This window comes from Rhipicephalus sanguineus, unplaced genomic scaffold (assembly GCF_013339695.2).
Source record: "Rhipicephalus sanguineus isolate Rsan-2018 unplaced genomic scaffold, BIME_Rsan_1.4 Seq951, whole genome shotgun sequence".
Taxonomy (NCBI): domain Eukaryota; kingdom Metazoa; phylum Arthropoda; class Arachnida; order Ixodida; family Ixodidae; genus Rhipicephalus; species Rhipicephalus sanguineus.
This window is the reverse complement of record NW_023616358.1, coordinates 36,363-54,717: the sequence shown is the minus strand read 5'-3', so window position 1 is coordinate 54,717 and position 18,355 is coordinate 36,363. Positions and strand designations below refer to the sequence as shown.

At 44.9% G+C, this 18,355-nt stretch overlaps 1 protein-coding gene across 1 annotated transcript in view; it reads right to left on the bottom strand.

The window, feature by feature from the left end:
• Positions 1-230: 230 nt before the first annotated feature.
• The window catches only part of LOC119378736 (ubiquitin carboxyl-terminal hydrolase 2-like), a gene marked incomplete at its 3' end in the record, with an annotated part of 29,016 nt that continues 10,891 nt past the window's right edge, over positions 231-18,355 (bottom strand). Inside the window, exons 5-9 of the mRNA XM_037647771.2 lie at positions 17,307-17,410; positions 12,199-12,276; positions 5,395-5,521; positions 3,704-3,818; positions 231-344 (exon numbers count right to left, since the gene is read on the bottom strand). Of these exons, the coding sequence (XP_037503699.1) occupies positions 231-344; positions 3,704-3,818; positions 5,395-5,521; positions 12,199-12,276; positions 17,307-17,410 (538 nt within the window). The remainder of the gene's footprint in view (positions 345-3,703; positions 3,819-5,394; positions 5,522-12,198; positions 12,277-17,306; positions 17,411-18,355) is intronic.

Genomic DNA, 18,355 nt, shown 5'->3' with positions numbered 1-18,355 from the left:
TGGGTGGTTTTCAGTGTAGATATTTTGGAATCAGATAGAAAAAGGGTTCCAGAAACTGAAAATTTGATTTTCAGAAAAACGATTTTTTTGCCATTTTTCGCTATACGAAAGCCGCGTACCCCCTTAAGGTGCCCTCATACTGCAGTGCGTTAAATGCAGAATGACACTGGCTCCCACAGAAACAACATGACAATAAATGAAATGAAATGGTATTGAAGCCTTCTACCAACCTGAGATTGTCGTCTATCTCGGTGGTGAGATGCCTTGACCTCGTGGTGATTCGGCTGATGTCCTCCTGAGGACCTTGCAGTAGGTAGTGGAGGAACTCCTGAGAGTCTTGTTGACTGCAAACAAAACAGCAAGCAAAGATTTCATGCATACTGCCAAAACTAGAACAAGGGTGAGCTTAGAACTAAAGTGTGTCTATACTCAAAGCAAGCCAATGTTACAGCTTGCAAACATCGTAACAATCGTATCGTAACAATCCCAAAGGGCCACTCAGAGGGAAGCATTAGGTGTGATCTTAAGTGCTGTAAACTGGCTTTAGTGTACGCCTTCCATTTATATGGATGGAGGGATGCTATGAGCATCTCCCATGCAACAATGTAGTGATGGCTTCCATTGAATGCCTTGCACAAATATTTGGGACATGTGGCGCATTGTAGCAAATCAATAACCACTTGGAAGCTTTCATTAAGATTAAATCAGCACAATACACGATGTCACTTCCAATAGCAGTACTACACATTGCCTCTAATATACAAGAGCAAGGAATGCAGATAGTTAAGACTGACGCTGACTTTCTGTACATTTGGAAGTTGGCACGTCATCCATTCCAGTCTAGACACTGCACAAGTGTTCGATTTCTATTGCTGCTAGTTAGCACTGTCTTCTTACTCTGTTCTGTGCCTTTCAAGTGGACATACAAGAAAAAATGACAAATTACGTACCAGTATATGCATGAAAACAGTATTTCACTGACAGGGGACCAGCATTACTGTCACTAGTTGAGAGTAGCACTTTTCTTTTGTATTGTGTGAGTATGTGTGCTCAGTTGCTCTGGCGTACACAAACCAAGCCCTTAGAGAGTTCTCTTAAAGGGGTACTGGCACCTTTTTTCGAAGGCGAGTTTACTCTGCCATACAAATCTCCTGTATGCAGAGACGGCTCTGAGCAAATGTGAAGCTCAGCAAATGTTGATAAGATATTTTAATTTGATATTAAAGTAAATTTTTCCACGGCGCACCAACTGACATCGACACTAGCTTGACGTCAGGCTACAGTAAAAATTCTGGTGACTTCACGCAGCAGTCTGGCTAGTTGTGATGACGTTAGGTACCAAAACTTCCAAGATGGCCACTTGTGCGTCATCAAAACTTCCAAAATGGCCGCTTGTGCGTCACCAACCATAGTCACCAACGGTGACCAACGGAGCCATGGTGTGGAGCGGCCATTGAAACGTCACTATATATTGTGCGAGCACGTGACGAGAAGCTCATACCGTGTTGTGACGTCAGGGTACAGTAGGGACCGAAACTAGCTTTTGAAAACATACTGTAATTACGCTTTCAGGGCGCACTCGCACTTAGCACCACCTTTTCTAGGCTCTTGAGGGCTTGACCTTTCATTTGATGCAAAAAAATGACAACAGAAGATATTCGTGTCAGTACCCCTTTAATATGGACAGTTTAACTCCTAATGAGCCAGCAGCAAATACAGTAACAAACATTTATCCAATCTTTACATGTAATGCTAAACTGTTAAACATTCCATCTCTATGCATTACAATTTTCATCTGCCAATGCTGCCTTTGCAAATCTAGCAGTGAGTGTCAGCCTCTAGCTCGACAGTGCAATAGCTTCAAACCAAGCAGGTGGATTTGTGCAGAATACTATGCACAGGGGTGCAGCAGCCAAAATAGGATTTGGAGCAATTTTTGGAGCAGCAAAATGTTGCTTTTGGAGCACAAAAATCCAAATTTGGAGCAGGTTACGAAAAAAAAAAAACTGAATTTCTTAACCCGAAATCCCATATTTGGAGATGTATAACAAAGAAGGCTTACTTTTAGAAAAGAAAACAAAAATATGTAAAAGCCACCCAACATCAGCTAATTCGTGCACAGTGCACATGAACACTGCTATTTCAATAAAAGCAGTGTGTTGAGCCACCCCACAGTGCGAACAATGACTAAGTCCACATTAGCATTTGCAGGACCGGTCAAATAATTCGACAGGTATTGGAAATGCTATAGTGGACCTGCGAACCTGGCAACCTGGAAATTTGGGCGATTCGTAAAGCAGGAGCAAGTGGGGGTAGCAAAGAAAGAAAACTGGCATACGCCATACGCTTTTGTCTATTGTTCCTCAAGGCCGCAGAAACGCCATACACAACAGCTCCAAATGATTGCCAATAATTTTTTAGACGTCAGCGATCATGCTAGTACTTGTAATTACACGACGCATACACGAATGAGTAATTAAGGAACAAAATGTGCTGTGTCCCTGACAGCTAGCACTAATAGCCCCTTCTAAATCTCAGTATGCTTTTCCGTAGGACACCGTTGTACTGCGGCAAAAGTGGCTTAAAAAGCGTTCTGCACGCAATAAAACAAGCATCAGGAAATTTGAGAACTACTGTCCTTTTCTATTGCGATAGCAACTATATGGACACTCTCGACAAGTTTTTGCCGTCATCTCCCGTATAAAGTCCAAATTGATAACATACCCCTGTGCATAGTATGTTCTACCGCGGGTAAAAGCGCGCGAGTGCAGGCGACGAACGTGGCTGAAGCAGATATCAAACGAGCCAGCCCATCTCCGTTGCTCGGAGGGCGCATGCGATAACACCACTCCGCTCAGGAAGCCTGCTACCGAAGCATAGAGGAAACTCCCCGCCCGTCTTGAACGAGCATGAAAAGACGTAAGAGGGGGGCAGGGGGGGGGGGGAGCTGTCGCTCGAGCACCAACTTTGAACTTTGATTCTAAGGGCGCGGTTGCGATCGCTGGCGCGCGCGCTATCTCGGCAGCCATCAGCGGGCAGCTCGTATATTCTGCTACGTACTGCGCTCTCAATGCGAAGACACTGTGCAGCAAAAGCATCTTTCCCTGGAACAGCCGTATTGTCTTACACAAACATTTTGTAGAGTTACGCGAGATCGGATACAAAACAGTTTGCTGCCAGCCTCACTTCGTATGCCATTACAATTTGTTGCTATCGCATTCATTGCTTCGTCCTTGCGGAAAGTTTTATTTTTTTTTTCCCCAAAGGTGTTAGGGTTAGGGTCTGCGCGTCTGTATTGGATGACGATGCCCACACTGTAGATGACCAACGCCGCCTTCATTTCTAGCTCAAATTTGCCCAACTGAGAAAATTTTAAGCTGGTCGGGCATTTTGGCACAGCGTGGCGTAAAATTTAACAAATTTCACGGTTTTGGCGCAGCTTGGCGCAAGAATAAGGAATTGTATCAAATTGGTGCAATTGGCGCAGCTGTTGCATCCCTGTATGCAGCAACCCGTGTTTAACACATTCTTTTTTTACTGCACACATGTAGTTCTCAAGAAATGCATCATGGATTTGCAACAATCAGCAGCGTGAGGTTAGAGTTACTGGCACAACGATTCAATTTAGCGTCTATAGTTTCAGCTGTTGCAAGAAAGTGCACAGGCAATGGAGGTCAAGAATGATGAAAGTAAAGACTCTTACCTGTAGCCCATAAAGCGTGGTGCAAACTTCTGTATTTGGCTGCGAAACGCCTGTGGGCTGATCGCATATTCACCATTGCTGCTCCTCCAAATTGACTTCATCAGTGTTGCGAAGGCTGAGAGAAATGTAAAAACACTTGAATCAGTGAAATCTGAAGAAGTATTGACTTTTGTCCAAGTGCAAGATACATCCATAAACAAGTGAACCTTATAATAGGGTCACATGCAACCCCAAAGTACATTTATTTATTTTGGACATTCATTATGCACATATATTTGCTGCATGCTGATATCAGGAAGAAACATGTCATAATTATGTACAATAACGCATTACAATATAGCCATGTTTGTCACATTCTGGCTACAAGACCTATCTTGAAAATATTTCAGAGGTCATTAAGTCTATCCCTAGGTGTCATAGCAATCTGTTTGATATAACTTCCAACAAGCAAGCAAACTTTTGTGGTGCAATTGTGTACTGCAGTCTATACTGCGTTTTTGCTTTTGCCTGGAAAGAGCTGTTAAGAAAGCGAGGTATTCAAGAATAGTTAAAACATGCAGGACATCTCTTAGACACATGAATAAGCTGCTTTGCTAATGTATATCATGAAAATCAGCATACAAATAATGAAATAACGGCTTATGAAGACTGAACAAGCGCTGCAGGTACAACTGCCCACAAAATATTTCAAGGGCTGTGCTCGGTGAAGTGCCAGTACCAATGCCATGCACTGAAGCAAACCTACACAGGTGCAGCGACGCTCAGAGGCATGGCTTCGTGTTGCGAGCTAATTCATTTCGACCCACCAAGCCTGCGTCTGGAGCAGCGAGATGATATTTTCCATCTGTATCGTTGCTGCAGCAAGCCAGCTGCAGTTTAGTGTGTAGCATGCAAACAGATGGTGGTTTCATCACACTCCATCATAGACTCCAATGAGCATTTCCGTCCACATGCGAAAACAAACGACGCAATGCCACATATCCAGGCTTCACTGCGCTGGTACAGATCTTCCTTTGATGCACAGCTGCACTGGCACTACACAGAGCACAGTCAGGTGTTCACGTGTCCCACAGTGATTTGTATGCAATTGTACGTGGTTCATTGAAAGCCCGACAAAGCACAAACTGTCTCAGTTTGCAAACTTATGGCGATACGCATTAAAAAAAAGAAATAAACCACTGCACACTGGTGTTAAAAGAAAACCTCAAGAGACTCTACAACAATCCGAGATTTGAAAGCTCCAGTCTTGATGCTTATGTGCTAGTATCGCAATTCTCCACTGTCTTATAACACCAGACTGTTCTTAAAATTTGATGCTGCACCCAAATTTCAAGAAACACCCAAACCATGCACTTTTTCTCAGGCTTTTTTGTAACCAAATCGAATCAGAACAAGGACTCAAGTAACAAATGCAGGAATAACAAAAGGCATCTGTGTTCCTCTGTTGTGGCACAAATCTTGAATTCTGTCTCAGATGATTCGAGAAAACATGGGTACGTATTTTTCTTTTTCGTCGGCTAGAAAATGATGATTGTTGCTAGCTGTCAACACACAATCAATGCAAAACTAGAGTCCCTCGCATGATGAAAGTTTGCAAGATGAAATAACTTGAGGGTGTAAGGGAATGGCTTAACTTCAACGGAACATGCCAGATCTTCGGTCAACATTGTCATTGCGACTCGCCCACACACCTTCAAGAAGTGCCCCCTTCATGGAAGAGGTGCTGGTGTTGATCTCGGAGACGTAGCCGTCCTTCAGGCAATACTCGAGCAGGGGTCGAGTGTGTACCAGGCATTGCACTATCGAGTTCATAAAGCACTGTGACAAACAATGATATAAACATTACCACAAAGTCCCACTATGTTAGCACTAAAGCAACAACATTGACATAAGTTCACTCAGACATTCTGTCACTCTTCGGTTCTTGATTTCATGGCAAGAAGTAAGAAAACGAAAAACAAAAGCTTCAATTCGTTCTAATTTTGCACTGAAATACCAATGTCTCTAGCATGACATAACAGACTTCTAAGTATCCTCTTCTATATAAGTCGTCGTGGAAAAAATCTCAATACTTGCCACGTTTAGTCTTCAACTTCTTTCTTTAGAATGCAACATTACTCGAACTCATTTTCAGCGAGAGAAGTTTAAATAAGCCCGAATAGACGCCATCAAAATCCAAGTCAACATGGCAATCTGGGGCAAGCTGGTTCAGCAATTTCGCAGTGGAATCGCCATGTGTCTTCCTCTTGAGCCTCTTTTTGGGTTCGTCAAGAAGCTCTGCTCATGGTAAGAATGCCGTTTTTGAAACTGTAAGTGTAAGCTTTTGACAGAGATCAAGTAATTTTTTTTTAATGTCTAAATATAAGCCTGCCAAAAAGCATGACTACATAAGAATAATCGTCGTGTGAAGAGTCAGGTTAAAGAGACTCTATTGGAACAAAATGCTGGTTCATGATGTAAACGTCACATGGGGCTTGTGGACACAAGTCGAGGCAAAAGGAAGTGTGTTTGTGCTGGCAGCGAAGGTCCCCTCTTGACAGCAAGGTAAGGCAATTAAATTTCTAGTACCTCCACTAATCGTCAACAAATTTGAAAAAGAATTCACTGACCCTCCCCAGATGCTCCCCAAAGGTGCTGAAGATCAAGGACACTATGTGATTATTGCACTGCGAGAAAGCTACAGAGCACATTTTATAAAGGTTTCCATTGACTATAAATCACTTTTTGGTCATGTTTTTCAACTTCAGAAAAAAGGTAAAAGTTTGTTTACAATGCTCATGAAGCAAGGTGGTATGGCAGACCCCAGTACTACACTTTCAAGATTTACAAAATTTGTACGACAGCTGGCTGCTTGAAGATAGCCCTCTTAGTCTAGCTCATCACTGATGGTATTAACTGCACATTTTTATCTCCACTGGCAACAACAGCTCTTCTTAACTTTAACGGTGTCTTTAGACATACTGCAATATGAACTTATTGACTTTTCTGTTAATACTTTGGCTTTTGACTTTTCCTTCCTGTCTGATACCACATGACGATGTCTCTACACTGCACCAGTTCTTGTATTGCTTCCACAATTTTTCCGTGCATCCAATATACATGATAGCACTACACTGCTACAGGAAAAAAGGACGAGGACAAAAAAATATATATATTTACAAGCTGCTTATAATGTATAGAGCAGGACATGAATATGAATAGACTGGCGCAAGGCAGGGCATTGCCAATGTAAATATAAAAGCTGTAGAATTAATGCGGTATTGGTAAACGCCTGCTGCACTTGGCCAAATTTGAGACGGGTATTCCTTGAAAAAGGATGTACGCAGCTGACTCACTGACGTGCGAAAACCCTCAAGAGACGGAAAGCCGTAATTTATAAGACCCCATTCTTTACTAAGGAATGACAATAAGATAAATCATCTTCCATGGTTGCTGACAGCACAAAAGCTAGACTAAACAGCCTTCCTTATAAGACAGAAAAAGAAACAATGAATACACACACCACACCGAGACTCCAAAGCATTCGGCGAAATAAATGAAGATATACACAGCCACTTCTCAATTTCAAGTCAGTCGGAATGATATATTTGTATGGATTAGGCATTCATGCAGTCAACTCCATAATGTAAAACGAAAATGGATAGAAAAAAAAAGTTAAGGCAGTGCAGAGCTGGGCAGCCTTCTTTGTTTCTCCTCAGTTTTCTCTTCCTTTTTCCATTTTTTTCTGTTACTATTTAATCCTCTCTCTTTCTATTTTTCGCTTGCTTCCTCTTTTTTCTATTTTTATACGTGATTTTGCCTGTGTTATGCCAAGTGACGGCAGCATACGACAGCCCGGGCCTCTAAAGTGCTCCGCACTTATCATCAAGGCGCTCGAAGAACAAGAGGAAGAAGACTTCTTGGCGCGAGCATGTGTGCAATATGCTAGAGATGGCTATTCTATTTGTGGTTTTGCCTGCGTTATGCCAAGCTATGACAGCATACGACAGCCCAGGCCCCTAAAGTGTTCTGCACTTTAAAAATCTAGTTCTTGAAGCTTCATGGACCATGTAAGCAAGCATTTTCTAATGAACAGTATTTTTATATGTACATATAAATGGCAAAAAGGCACTTATTAAGAGCCTTTTTTCTACCAGCTATAAATCAAACCACCTAAGCTAATCTCTGGATGTAATCCGAATCTTGCTATGTCTTTCTTGTCCTGTAATGAAACTAAAAATGCCCAAAGATGCATTCCATTGCGTCTCACATCCCTGGAAAAATGTCGGCACTTAAGACATGACATGGACAAAGCAAAATTTGCAAAGGTTCAAGGTGATAGCATCAAGCCTCTTTGTTCAATCAAGCTTTCCAAAAAGTTTTATTAATCCACAAGTCATTCGCATGAAAGCTCCCTGATGGTAATGCAAGCCGGCGGTGTGAAATGAAAACTTGCGTTACAGTCGAGTTCACTTATAACAATATTGAGGTGCCATGAAAACATCATTGTTATAACCGATTATTGTTATAAGCGGGTTATGCCGAAAACAACAAAGAAAACGTGACAAACAAGAGCATTTAATGAGGGGAACATGATAAACAAGAGCACTTAATGAGGGGGAAGTTGCTTACACTTTTCACTTTTTAGCAGGTAGAAAACCGTAAGCAGTCAGCTTCGACTGCTTACTGGCCATCTTATTGACATCCTTTTGCAAAGCGTCCAACTGCTGCGCATGGCCAAGCGGAAAGTTTTTAGCAAACACAAAATCGCGCAGTGAGTCAATCATTTGCAACACTTCCTGATGCGACACAACCTGCATGGGTTCCGGTTCCTCCTTGTCGTCACTGCTGTCGTCTTCCGCACCGGCGACCGCAGCGACGATCGCCTCATCGGTGAGGTTCTCATTTGTTGCTACTGCGTCGTTGGCGTGCAAAAACTCCTCAGTCCCGACGCGTTTCCATCACCACCGTTCACCGACGACCAAAGTTCAGTCATTTCTGCGTCGGCAGGAGCCTCGCGGCCTTCCATTTCCGCCTCACTGGAATCCCCAGCAAAGCCCACCTTACAGAAGCAATTCGTGATGGTGGAGGAGCCGACTTCTGCCCATGCCGCAAAAATGAACTGCACGGACATCAGGAGCGAAACCTTGAAGTCCGGCGCAGGTTGGTGTTCACGTATGGAGATATCCAGGTTCAGCGCCAACCTGCTCAAAACACGACACCGATACAGTGCCTTGAAGCAAGCAATCACTCCTGCATTTATGGGTTGCAAGCCCACAGTGGTGTTGGGAGGGAGGAAAAAAATCTCCACGTTTGACAGCTTCTGGGTGGTATGATGGGCGGTGCAGTTGTCGAGCACCAGCGCCACTTTCCTGCCTTCGCGCTGCATCCTCTCGTCGAACTCGACCAGCCACTCACGGAAAAGTTCGCGCGTCATCCACGCTTTCTTGTTGCGGCGGTAGCGAACAGGTATCCTCGCGGCACCACGAAAACAGCAAGGATTCCTCGACTTGCCTATCACAAAGGCGCACTTGTCGCTGCCGTCCATGTTAGCACAGAAAAAAACTGTCACTCGCACTTTGCTCTGTTTGCCGCCCTTACAGGCATCGCCTTTGAGCGCGTGCGTCTTTGAGGGTAGCATCTGAAAAAACAGCCTAGTTTCGTCACCATTGTACAGGTCTCGGTCTGTGTAGGCTTCGCGGATGCAAGGCAGTGCTTCCTCCAACCACTTCTGCCTAGCACTTACATCCAGCGAGACTGCCTCTCGGACGACTGCCTTGTACACAATGCCATGCCTCTCCTTAAAACGCTGAAGCCAGCACCCCAGGCTGGAAATCAGTGTTGCGAAGGAGCTACGCGAACCTCTTCGCCTTCTCCGCCAAAATAGAACCACTGAATGGCAAATTCATAGCGCGAGCGCTAAGCAACCACTGGTACAGTGCATCTTCCACGTCTTTGCAGGCCCCGTTCCTAACCCTTTTCCGGACGTCATCCATTGTGTGGCTAGCACCGCTAGCACTGGCATGGCTGTCACTTTCAGCTTGCTTGAGTGCATTGCGAATGATGCAGGATAGTGTTGGCTGCGGCAGGCCGTACTTGCGCACCAAGCTGCTCACTTTCTCGCCGGCGTTGTGCTCTCTCACAATGCTACGCTTAACTTCCAACGGTATTGCCGTTCGCTTCCTCTTCACTGGGGTGTCGCTTTCTGGAGGACGGTCTGCCATCGTTGTACGCGCAACGATGTCCACACGTGCAGGGACAGGAGGATCGAGGCGACAGTGACCACAGAACAGGAACAGTGACAACAGGCAAGGAAAACGACGCTGGTAAGCACCAGACTCGGAACATGTGCAAACGGCGGAGCTGGAGACGTGGCCAAATTAGCGAAGAATAGGGGAGGTCGGCACAGTGCACACAGCACTGCTGCTGCTGCAGCTTAGGCGCCCCGGTGCTTTTTCTACAGGCGGCGCACCCTCAGAATGGACTGCCCCACTGCCCGTAGAGGTGCCCATCCGATCCTCCTCCGCGTCGCCACGGCAGGCGAAAGCAGCGGTGGCATGCGAGCCTCTTCGGCGCGCACACGCCGCATGCGAGGCCAAGTGCGCTATCGCCTGGCCGCTGCGCGTATGCTCTCATGCCCTTTTGCGTAATAGGCGGGGTTGGGGTGGCATTGTCACAGCGTTTTTGCATTTTTGTTTCGTTCAGGGTTGGTTCCAGTGCCCACATTTAATTGTTATAACCGATATTGCATCATGACAGCATTGTCATAAGTGGTTTATTTTGCCATAGAATACAATGAAAAGCTGACGGTGACGCGGCTGCCCATTGTTATATCCGATATATTGTTAAAACCGGTGTTGTTATAAGTGGACTCGACTGTACAGGTTGGCCAACTAGCTACAGCTCAGACCACTTATAACGTAACCGCTTACAGTGCAGTACCGGCTATAATGCGTTTTTTTCTGACTCCCGTTTACCCTCCCATAGAACTCCATGTATACGCATACCGCTTATTGTGCAGTTCCCCGCGATGAAAGACCGGTTATAATGCGGCTGCCGGAACGTTCTCAGAGATGCGAGGGAGCGAGCGTGCTTCTCAGCGGAGATGTGCCGGCGGGAGAGAGAGCGGCGACGGCGTTACGAAGGAGGAGCGGACGCGGAAGGAACGAAAAGGAGCGGGGGGAGAAAAGAAAAGGGGGATGGCGGTGGGGGACAGCAGCCCGGCGGGGGTGCGTGGTGTGAGGAGGGGGAGCGGTTGCGTGGCCGACGGAGAAGCCTTTGCCCCCTTGACATGCGCGCTCCGCTACGTACGGGCGCCCCGGCCGCATCAAGAGCGCGTTACCGCTATTTGTCTCCGTCGGGAAAATAGTTGCTTCGTCGTAGAGCGCAGATATCGCGCGTGCAACCTTGATTCCCCCGCAAATAACAATGCTTTGAGACGCGATTGAGCTTTCGCCTTTGTTACCAACAGGCGGACTTAGAAGCTTGAGAGACTTTTTCAGGATAGTTGCCGCGGCTGTTCTCCCGACCGCGAACCGAAACTTCGTTTCACGCGTGATGCCCTCGGTTTAGCTCGCGAGTGCGATCTCTTCTACGCCCGATCTCCGTGTTGCCTAGGGCAAGCTTCTCGCGGCGGCATGCCAAGTTGCAACGCGCACGCTAAGCCTAACGAGCGCTAGCTGCCATGTCGGCGGCCGCGGACTACAGAAGTTGCGGTTTGGTGCCGAGTCAATGAAACATTTTGCAGTTGTTGCATTTACAAGGGGTGACTTACATCTTTAATCAAACGCGGGCGTGCGTGTGAAACACTCGAGTGGTGGTTTTTGGTCGCCGCCGTTTTCGACATGGTGCACGCGCAGTGTGCTACCGCGGTGACTTCCCGTGACGGCGCATTTTTTCCGCGTTCGTTATGTCGGCACCGCAGGTCCGCGGACGCTAACCGTTCAACATTTCCAAATGTAAGCAGACGCAAACTGACGTCCCAGTCGCATGCCTCGATAGTCGTAATCGCGCGCCTACCCGTTGGTCATGTTTTGCACACGTGCAACCTTTCAAAAATGTTGTTTTGGTTATAGTGCGGTACCGCTTATAGTGCGGATATTCGCGACTCCCGCGACTTACGTTATAAGTGGTCTATGCTGTATTCAGCCAGCACTATACTCATATTAGATGTTAATGGCTTTGAGCACCAGTTCGTTTAAATTAAAACAACAGCACGTTACGTTCGATGAACAACATCTAAATTTCTGCAAGCAGGCCTTCCAGTTTCTTTAAGAAGCTGTAACCAAGAAAGCCGCATTCCTATCAGCAGAACTATTAAATCAGAGACAGACATTCTGAATGAGACTAAGGATGTCCACAGTCCCTTCAACTGTCCACTTAGATGTCTACGGTAAGCAAGTACTGGAACAAAGCCTTAATTACAATTACGGCCAAAGCTCTGCAGTTTTGGTTGGGTCAAATGAAGTGTGCAAGTCATAACGCATGCAAGCTTAAATGTGCAAGCATAAACTTACAGGCTTCTCATCGCCGCCCAGCACTTCTTCTTTGGCGAACAGGCTCAGGCACTGCTGGAGAGTGACGGGGTCCGAGCCCTGCATGAATGCAAAAGCGAGTGAACAGGTCAGATGAGCTCTAAAAGAACTTGTTGTTGGGCTAGTAGGTAGATCATTTCCAAAACTTAATTAGAGCGCAACCACACGACACATTCACACACCCACACACCCACACACTCAGACATCAACCACGTACAGCGCTCACTTCCAACTGATTTATTGATCGCACGGGTTTGAATATACACATGTGGCACATGCGCGCATTAACATCCGATAAAGCCAACACACACACAATCAAGACGTACATTTCCTTCCTGTTCTTTCCATCTCACAGTCTAGATCTGATGAAGTGAAATTCACTGGGGAACAGAGACAGCGACGGGGTGCTTACACAGCGGTCCTTGTCTTTTTCTATGGCAAATGCCTCTAACACTTCGCGTGCAGTTTTTTCTTGTGCTTCTGCCAAGAATCTTTGTCTCAGAGAATCCTGCGTCACAGCCACACATTATAGCATGCGCAACCAGGTGCACATACTTGTCATCTCGTTTTATTAATTTTTGGGCGTGTTCCCTTAAAGGGGTCATGAACCACTTTTCCAAGTAATGATCTAATGGCCTCAGTATCAGAGTGTACTGCCTCCCGAATCGATTGCCGCAAAAATTTCTCGAATCCGTCAAGAATCAGCGGAGTTACGGGGGTTTGGCGCACGCTCCCAGCGCTTTCTCTCTTTTCTCGTGCCGGCGAGCGCACTGGAAGCTAGACAGGGAGGGATGGCATGGGGGAAAGAAGTTACGCCAGCGCGCGTCATGAAACGCGATCGCTCTCCCGCTGTGATTCGCTTGCGCGAGTGCGGCTACCGTGTACTGAGGAGTGCGGCGCCGGCAAGTGGCGGCACTCCGCGGCAAGAAGCGCATCTGATCCGAACGCCGCTCTCGATTTACGTCGGCTATCGGCCAATAAGCATGCTATGTCTCTTGCTACGTACAGCGGACAGACGCCCCGCCCACCGACGAGAGTGAGAACCGGCCTCTGTTTGAAAAGAGGGTGCCTGGGGAAACGGCAACTTCGCGCTCCGCTTGTGGCCATTACGCGGCGCGCACGACTGTAATATTTGGCAGAGCAGTTCATAGCCGTGTCAGCTTTCCGCAGGATGTGTTTTTTCAATCAGCCCAAGGGGTGCTTCATGACCCCTTTAACCGGTCATTAACACATCTTTCGGTTTGACCGATGTGCACCTTGCCGCAGGATAGGGGTATCGAGTACACGACCCCCGTGGAACATTTTACAAAAGGCCTCTCATGCTTCTTCTCGCAGCCGCGCTTTTTGCTATCACAAATACGTTGGCACAACTTCCCGATTTTCTCGGGCGCCGGTGTGTGGGTGTGTGAATGTGTCGTGTGGCTGCGCTCTGAAAGGTCAAATGAGGCTTTATCATAAAGAGGCTTCACTGCATAGCTACAATACAACACAGATTTCCAGAAATATAAGAGTTCTGGGGAACACCAGTGGCTAAAAGCTGTTGGAAAAACAGCTTGACTGGACCGATGGTCCATTACAAGGCATGTGTATAGATAAGGCCACAAAAGTGAACAAGTGTCTCTCGGCTAATGCTCTGTGTTTGGCAGAGAGAGAGAGAATGGTACCCTAACCCATAGAGTTTCCTACAATTACCTAGAGGAAACTCTGGCACTGTGATCATTCAGCCACCATGGGAATGATGGGTAGTACACGGATTTGTCTAATCTTCATGCTTACGGTTTCCAACGCACTTGTGGCTTTGTTTATTGCTGTGTTGTAGCGTTCGTTTCGGATAAGAGTAGACCGTTGTGAACTTCATCACCAGGTTTGAATTGGTGAGCCTAAAAAGGTTAAAGTGGTGAAGCGGAACCGCTGACTTTTGCTCAACTTTGTTTTGTGGCAAAGCGGATGCAGGCGATGCGGAGCCAAACGAAGCCGAAAGAACGAAATTTAGACAAATCCGTGTACTACCCATCGTTCCCATGCTGGCTGAAGCGTCATGCGTTGCAGCGCCCATAGACACTTGCGCCGGAGTTCTCTCTAGTAAATATTGTAGGAAACTCTATGCCCTACCCCATGTTCATCTGGTATATCCTAGGTACAAATGCACAATCAAGCACATATCTCGGACAAGTAGCAAGCCCAATTATATTCAACTTATGCATATCTAATCATGTCATTTGTGGCCCTGCTACTACTTTGCTGTTAAATCAGGTGGCTTCAATACGCACTGAAAATAAGGAATGACAAATTTTATCTTGAGGCTTATGTGAAATTTATTAAAGTCTTACGCCGGTGTCACACGGTCACATTTATCACGATTGGCTCCCTTATGCATGCTGCAGAAGGGAGCCAATCAGTGGTGAGAATTTTTCGTTAAAACAGCAAGCACAGGACGAGGACGAAGAAATAGGAGCACAGCGCCTGTCCTGTGCACCTATTTCTTCGTCCTCGTCCTGTGTGCACTGTTTCAACGAAAGATGAACGCCTACCAACTCGCTCAAGTTTCCATTCTTATGCACTGGTGAGAAATTTAATCCCTGTCAGGTTTAATCGCGATTAGCAGTGCACCGTGTGACACCGGTATTACATCACCACAGGTAAATTATAGTTCCACTGTTCTTAATCCAGATAAACCGTGTAACAAAGTTGCATATCGAAGACACATACGTGACAAATGCTGAATTTTACAAGTGACATTTGCTACTCATCAGCACTGCACCAGCGCACTTCCCAATAGCGAATGCCACAGGTAGTATGCGCCACTGCATGATGACTCACTGCTTTTAGCGCTAGCTTGTTCACTGTATCACACGGCTGCATTGTGGTGAACTTTAATAAATAAAGCAAATCGATCATTACGAAGTGCAAATAAAATCCTCATGCTTTGAGACACGCACCTTGCTCATTTTTGCTCCATAGGTTGTACTTTCCTTCAGACTGGACAGCATTTACCAAAATAGCACTGCTTTGTTGGCATGAATATTTCCAATGACACAGGAAGCGATCGCAGGTTACTTAGGAGAAGTGCTGTCAACAGTGAATGGGAGACGATTTAAACTCGGCTCAACGGACACGATATACAAACGAAGAATACACGAGGACAGGCACGGGTCCTCGTGTATTCTTCGTTTGTATATCGTGTCCATTGCGCCGAGTTTAAATCATGAACCCATACCAACTCGCTCAACTATCAGTGTTAGTGAATGGGAGCTCGACATATGCATGATACAGTACTACTTTTGCACAGAATTTTCAAAGGGATCTTACAATTGTTCGATACAGTGAATAATTTGATACGTCCGAGCTCAACTGCATACAGAACCATGTAAAAAAAACTCAGCTGGTGTGAATACCAGCATTTGTCTTATCCATCACTATTTTCTATACTTTACCATCATGACAGTTTACTCCATTGTTGTTTTGATGCTAAATTCCTCAATGACCAAGCCATTCTATTCCGATTTCAGGTGACGTAGTGCCCTTGCATTACTGAGAAGCAGGCTACACTGACACCGTTGGCAGTGATCAGCTAGATGTTCTGACCACGCTATTGCGTCTATATGGAAGATGTGTTCTTTCGGGACATCACTAGTGTACTTCGCATGGTGACCAATGAAGCATCTCCCACACGAGTGGGAATAGCACCTTGTGAACCATCTCAGTTTTGCACAGAATTGAGGTGGTTCATTTGCTAATTAAGGGGGGACATGGTACCTGGGGCTATCCTGTTCATTTTCTGACCTGATTCAATTAGAAAGGGCAGATGTATATGTATTTCATTGTGCTGATTTTAAAAGTGCAGTAATTTTTTTTACTCAAATAATTATTGAGATAATTAAATATTAATTACTATTATTTGGTGAGACAATAGATAATAATAAACTTGGCAGAAAGTTATGTTTAATGCATGAGTGGAAAGCAGAATGAATAAGAATAGAACTGCTGCAAGCAGTTTTCAAATCCAACAACAATTAACAATTTAGCAGCCCACTGAAATTTAGCATTTACAGTGCAGCTACTAACGATCAAGAACACAGGCAGTTTAAAAAAATTATAGAAGAAGCAAAGAAGGAATTTGCTTGCAGCATTTCAAGCTTTATGCATTTAGCTTCATACAGCAAAAAACGTTACAGCTGTAGCTATTCTAGAGCTTGAGCAATTGTTGCACCAAACAAGCAGGGTGAGTAAAAGCTTGTTTTGAGAAAGTGCAAAAAAACAGATAAAGCTCATTTTAAGCCACTTGTAATAAAAGATATTGAAATATTTTTGTTAGATGATTAGTCTCCACCAGGGACATAACCTGCATGCCTACTGCTGCAGCACACGTCATTCAGAAGCAGCATATCAATACTATAAACGTCCAATTTTTGTGCTTTTTCTCAATTGAAATATAGCTTGTTTTGGTGATATAAATTGCTGTTGGGGCTGAAATATCAATCCAAGATGTAAGAAACTTGGTCAGCACTAGCGACAATGCCTGTATGTTACGGAAATACTGTATTCAGGAAATTGATTGATTTTTTCCATGATTTTTCATCTCTAAGACCAGTGTGCCCCCTTAAGATGTGTGTGGCATAATTATTTGCACACTCTGGTTTCATATTCGTGTTCTTCCGACGACTGGGAATATGTGCATCAGCTTGTCGGGAATTGAGAACGAAGCTGGGACATCAAGCTTTGCTGCAATTTTCTCGACTTTCTTCTTTTTTTATGGCGTTTCTACAGGACTAGTGGTGCTAGAGAAATGTTAAGAATACTGGGGTTTCACGTGCCAAAACCACGATATTATTATGAGGCAAGCTGTAATGGGGGACTCCCGGTTAATTTTGACCATCCGAGGTTCTTGAACATGCACATAAATCTAAGTACACGTGGATGTTTTTACATTTCAACCCCTCCGAAGAGTGGCTGCTGCAGCAAAGAATTGAACCGGTGTCTAGCATTTGTGGGGTTTATGTATTCCCTCTCTGCACAGCTTGATTTCGCAATGGTAAGACTTAATGCAAGGCTATGTTTGACTTATACTTGTATGAAAATGAGGCTCCCACCTTGGGTATCGGAAGGGAGAGATCCCAGAAGGGGTCAAAGGTCACAGATTTGTGGCCACAGACGCTGCACTTGAGTGTACTCTTCAGCTGGCCCACGAAACAGTCTGCAGGCAGCACAGGCACAGTAGTCAGACAAAAGACTGGCTCCCATGACTTAACATGTATGAAACGCTCAATGCACACGATTTGTGCCGACCTAAGTGTATTTTTTCTTAGTCCTATCCTTACACGCGCCAGTATAACCATGTTCTTTGCAAGTGCATGAGGAAGCTTAATTTATAGTTGGGTGATTCCACGTAAGATCGAACAATCGATGGCTGGTCAACCTCTCAAATTTATTTCAAAATTTTATATATTATTGCCTGATGAGTGGAAAGAAGAGACCCGCAATTTATTTGCCACCAAAAATTTTTTTGACGCACAGGAAATCAATAATGACGAAGAGGTGGAGTGGAGCGCTCATCCGCTCTGCTGTTTTGGCCAACTTTCGTTATGAATTGCACAAAATATATTAAAGTTAGGTAGCTGAAATTTTTTAAACTAAATATATGCATGTTTTTGCTTCTGCTCAGGTATTTTAGTTTTGATGTGTAGTGTAGATGTTTTTATAAAAAACTTCAAAATTGGCCCAGGAAACGTTATTTTCTTCACTTTGAAGGTCTTTATCTCGAAAAATCCTTGTAGCAGAGCGACAAAAATTGCGCATTACGTTCTTCGCATGCTTATCTACCACACTGGCTAATCTTATATTTATATAACTTTTCAGTAAAGAGATATGATCGGGCTAAGTTAAAGAAAACACCGGACAATGAAAACTTCTGACGACAATTAAAAAAAAAAACCCATTTTTTATATTTCTTAGACTTTATCCACTTATTCTCCTCCACATCAGCTTTCATAATCATTGAAAACATGTTGCATAATGTCGTTGCACTAATAGTTACGACCCCTCCAATGAGACCCTTAGGCCAGGATTGGCAATTCCGACTTTCATGCCCAGCAAGTGTATAAAATGCAGGCAGGATTGAATTGCTTTTTATTAAAAGGCC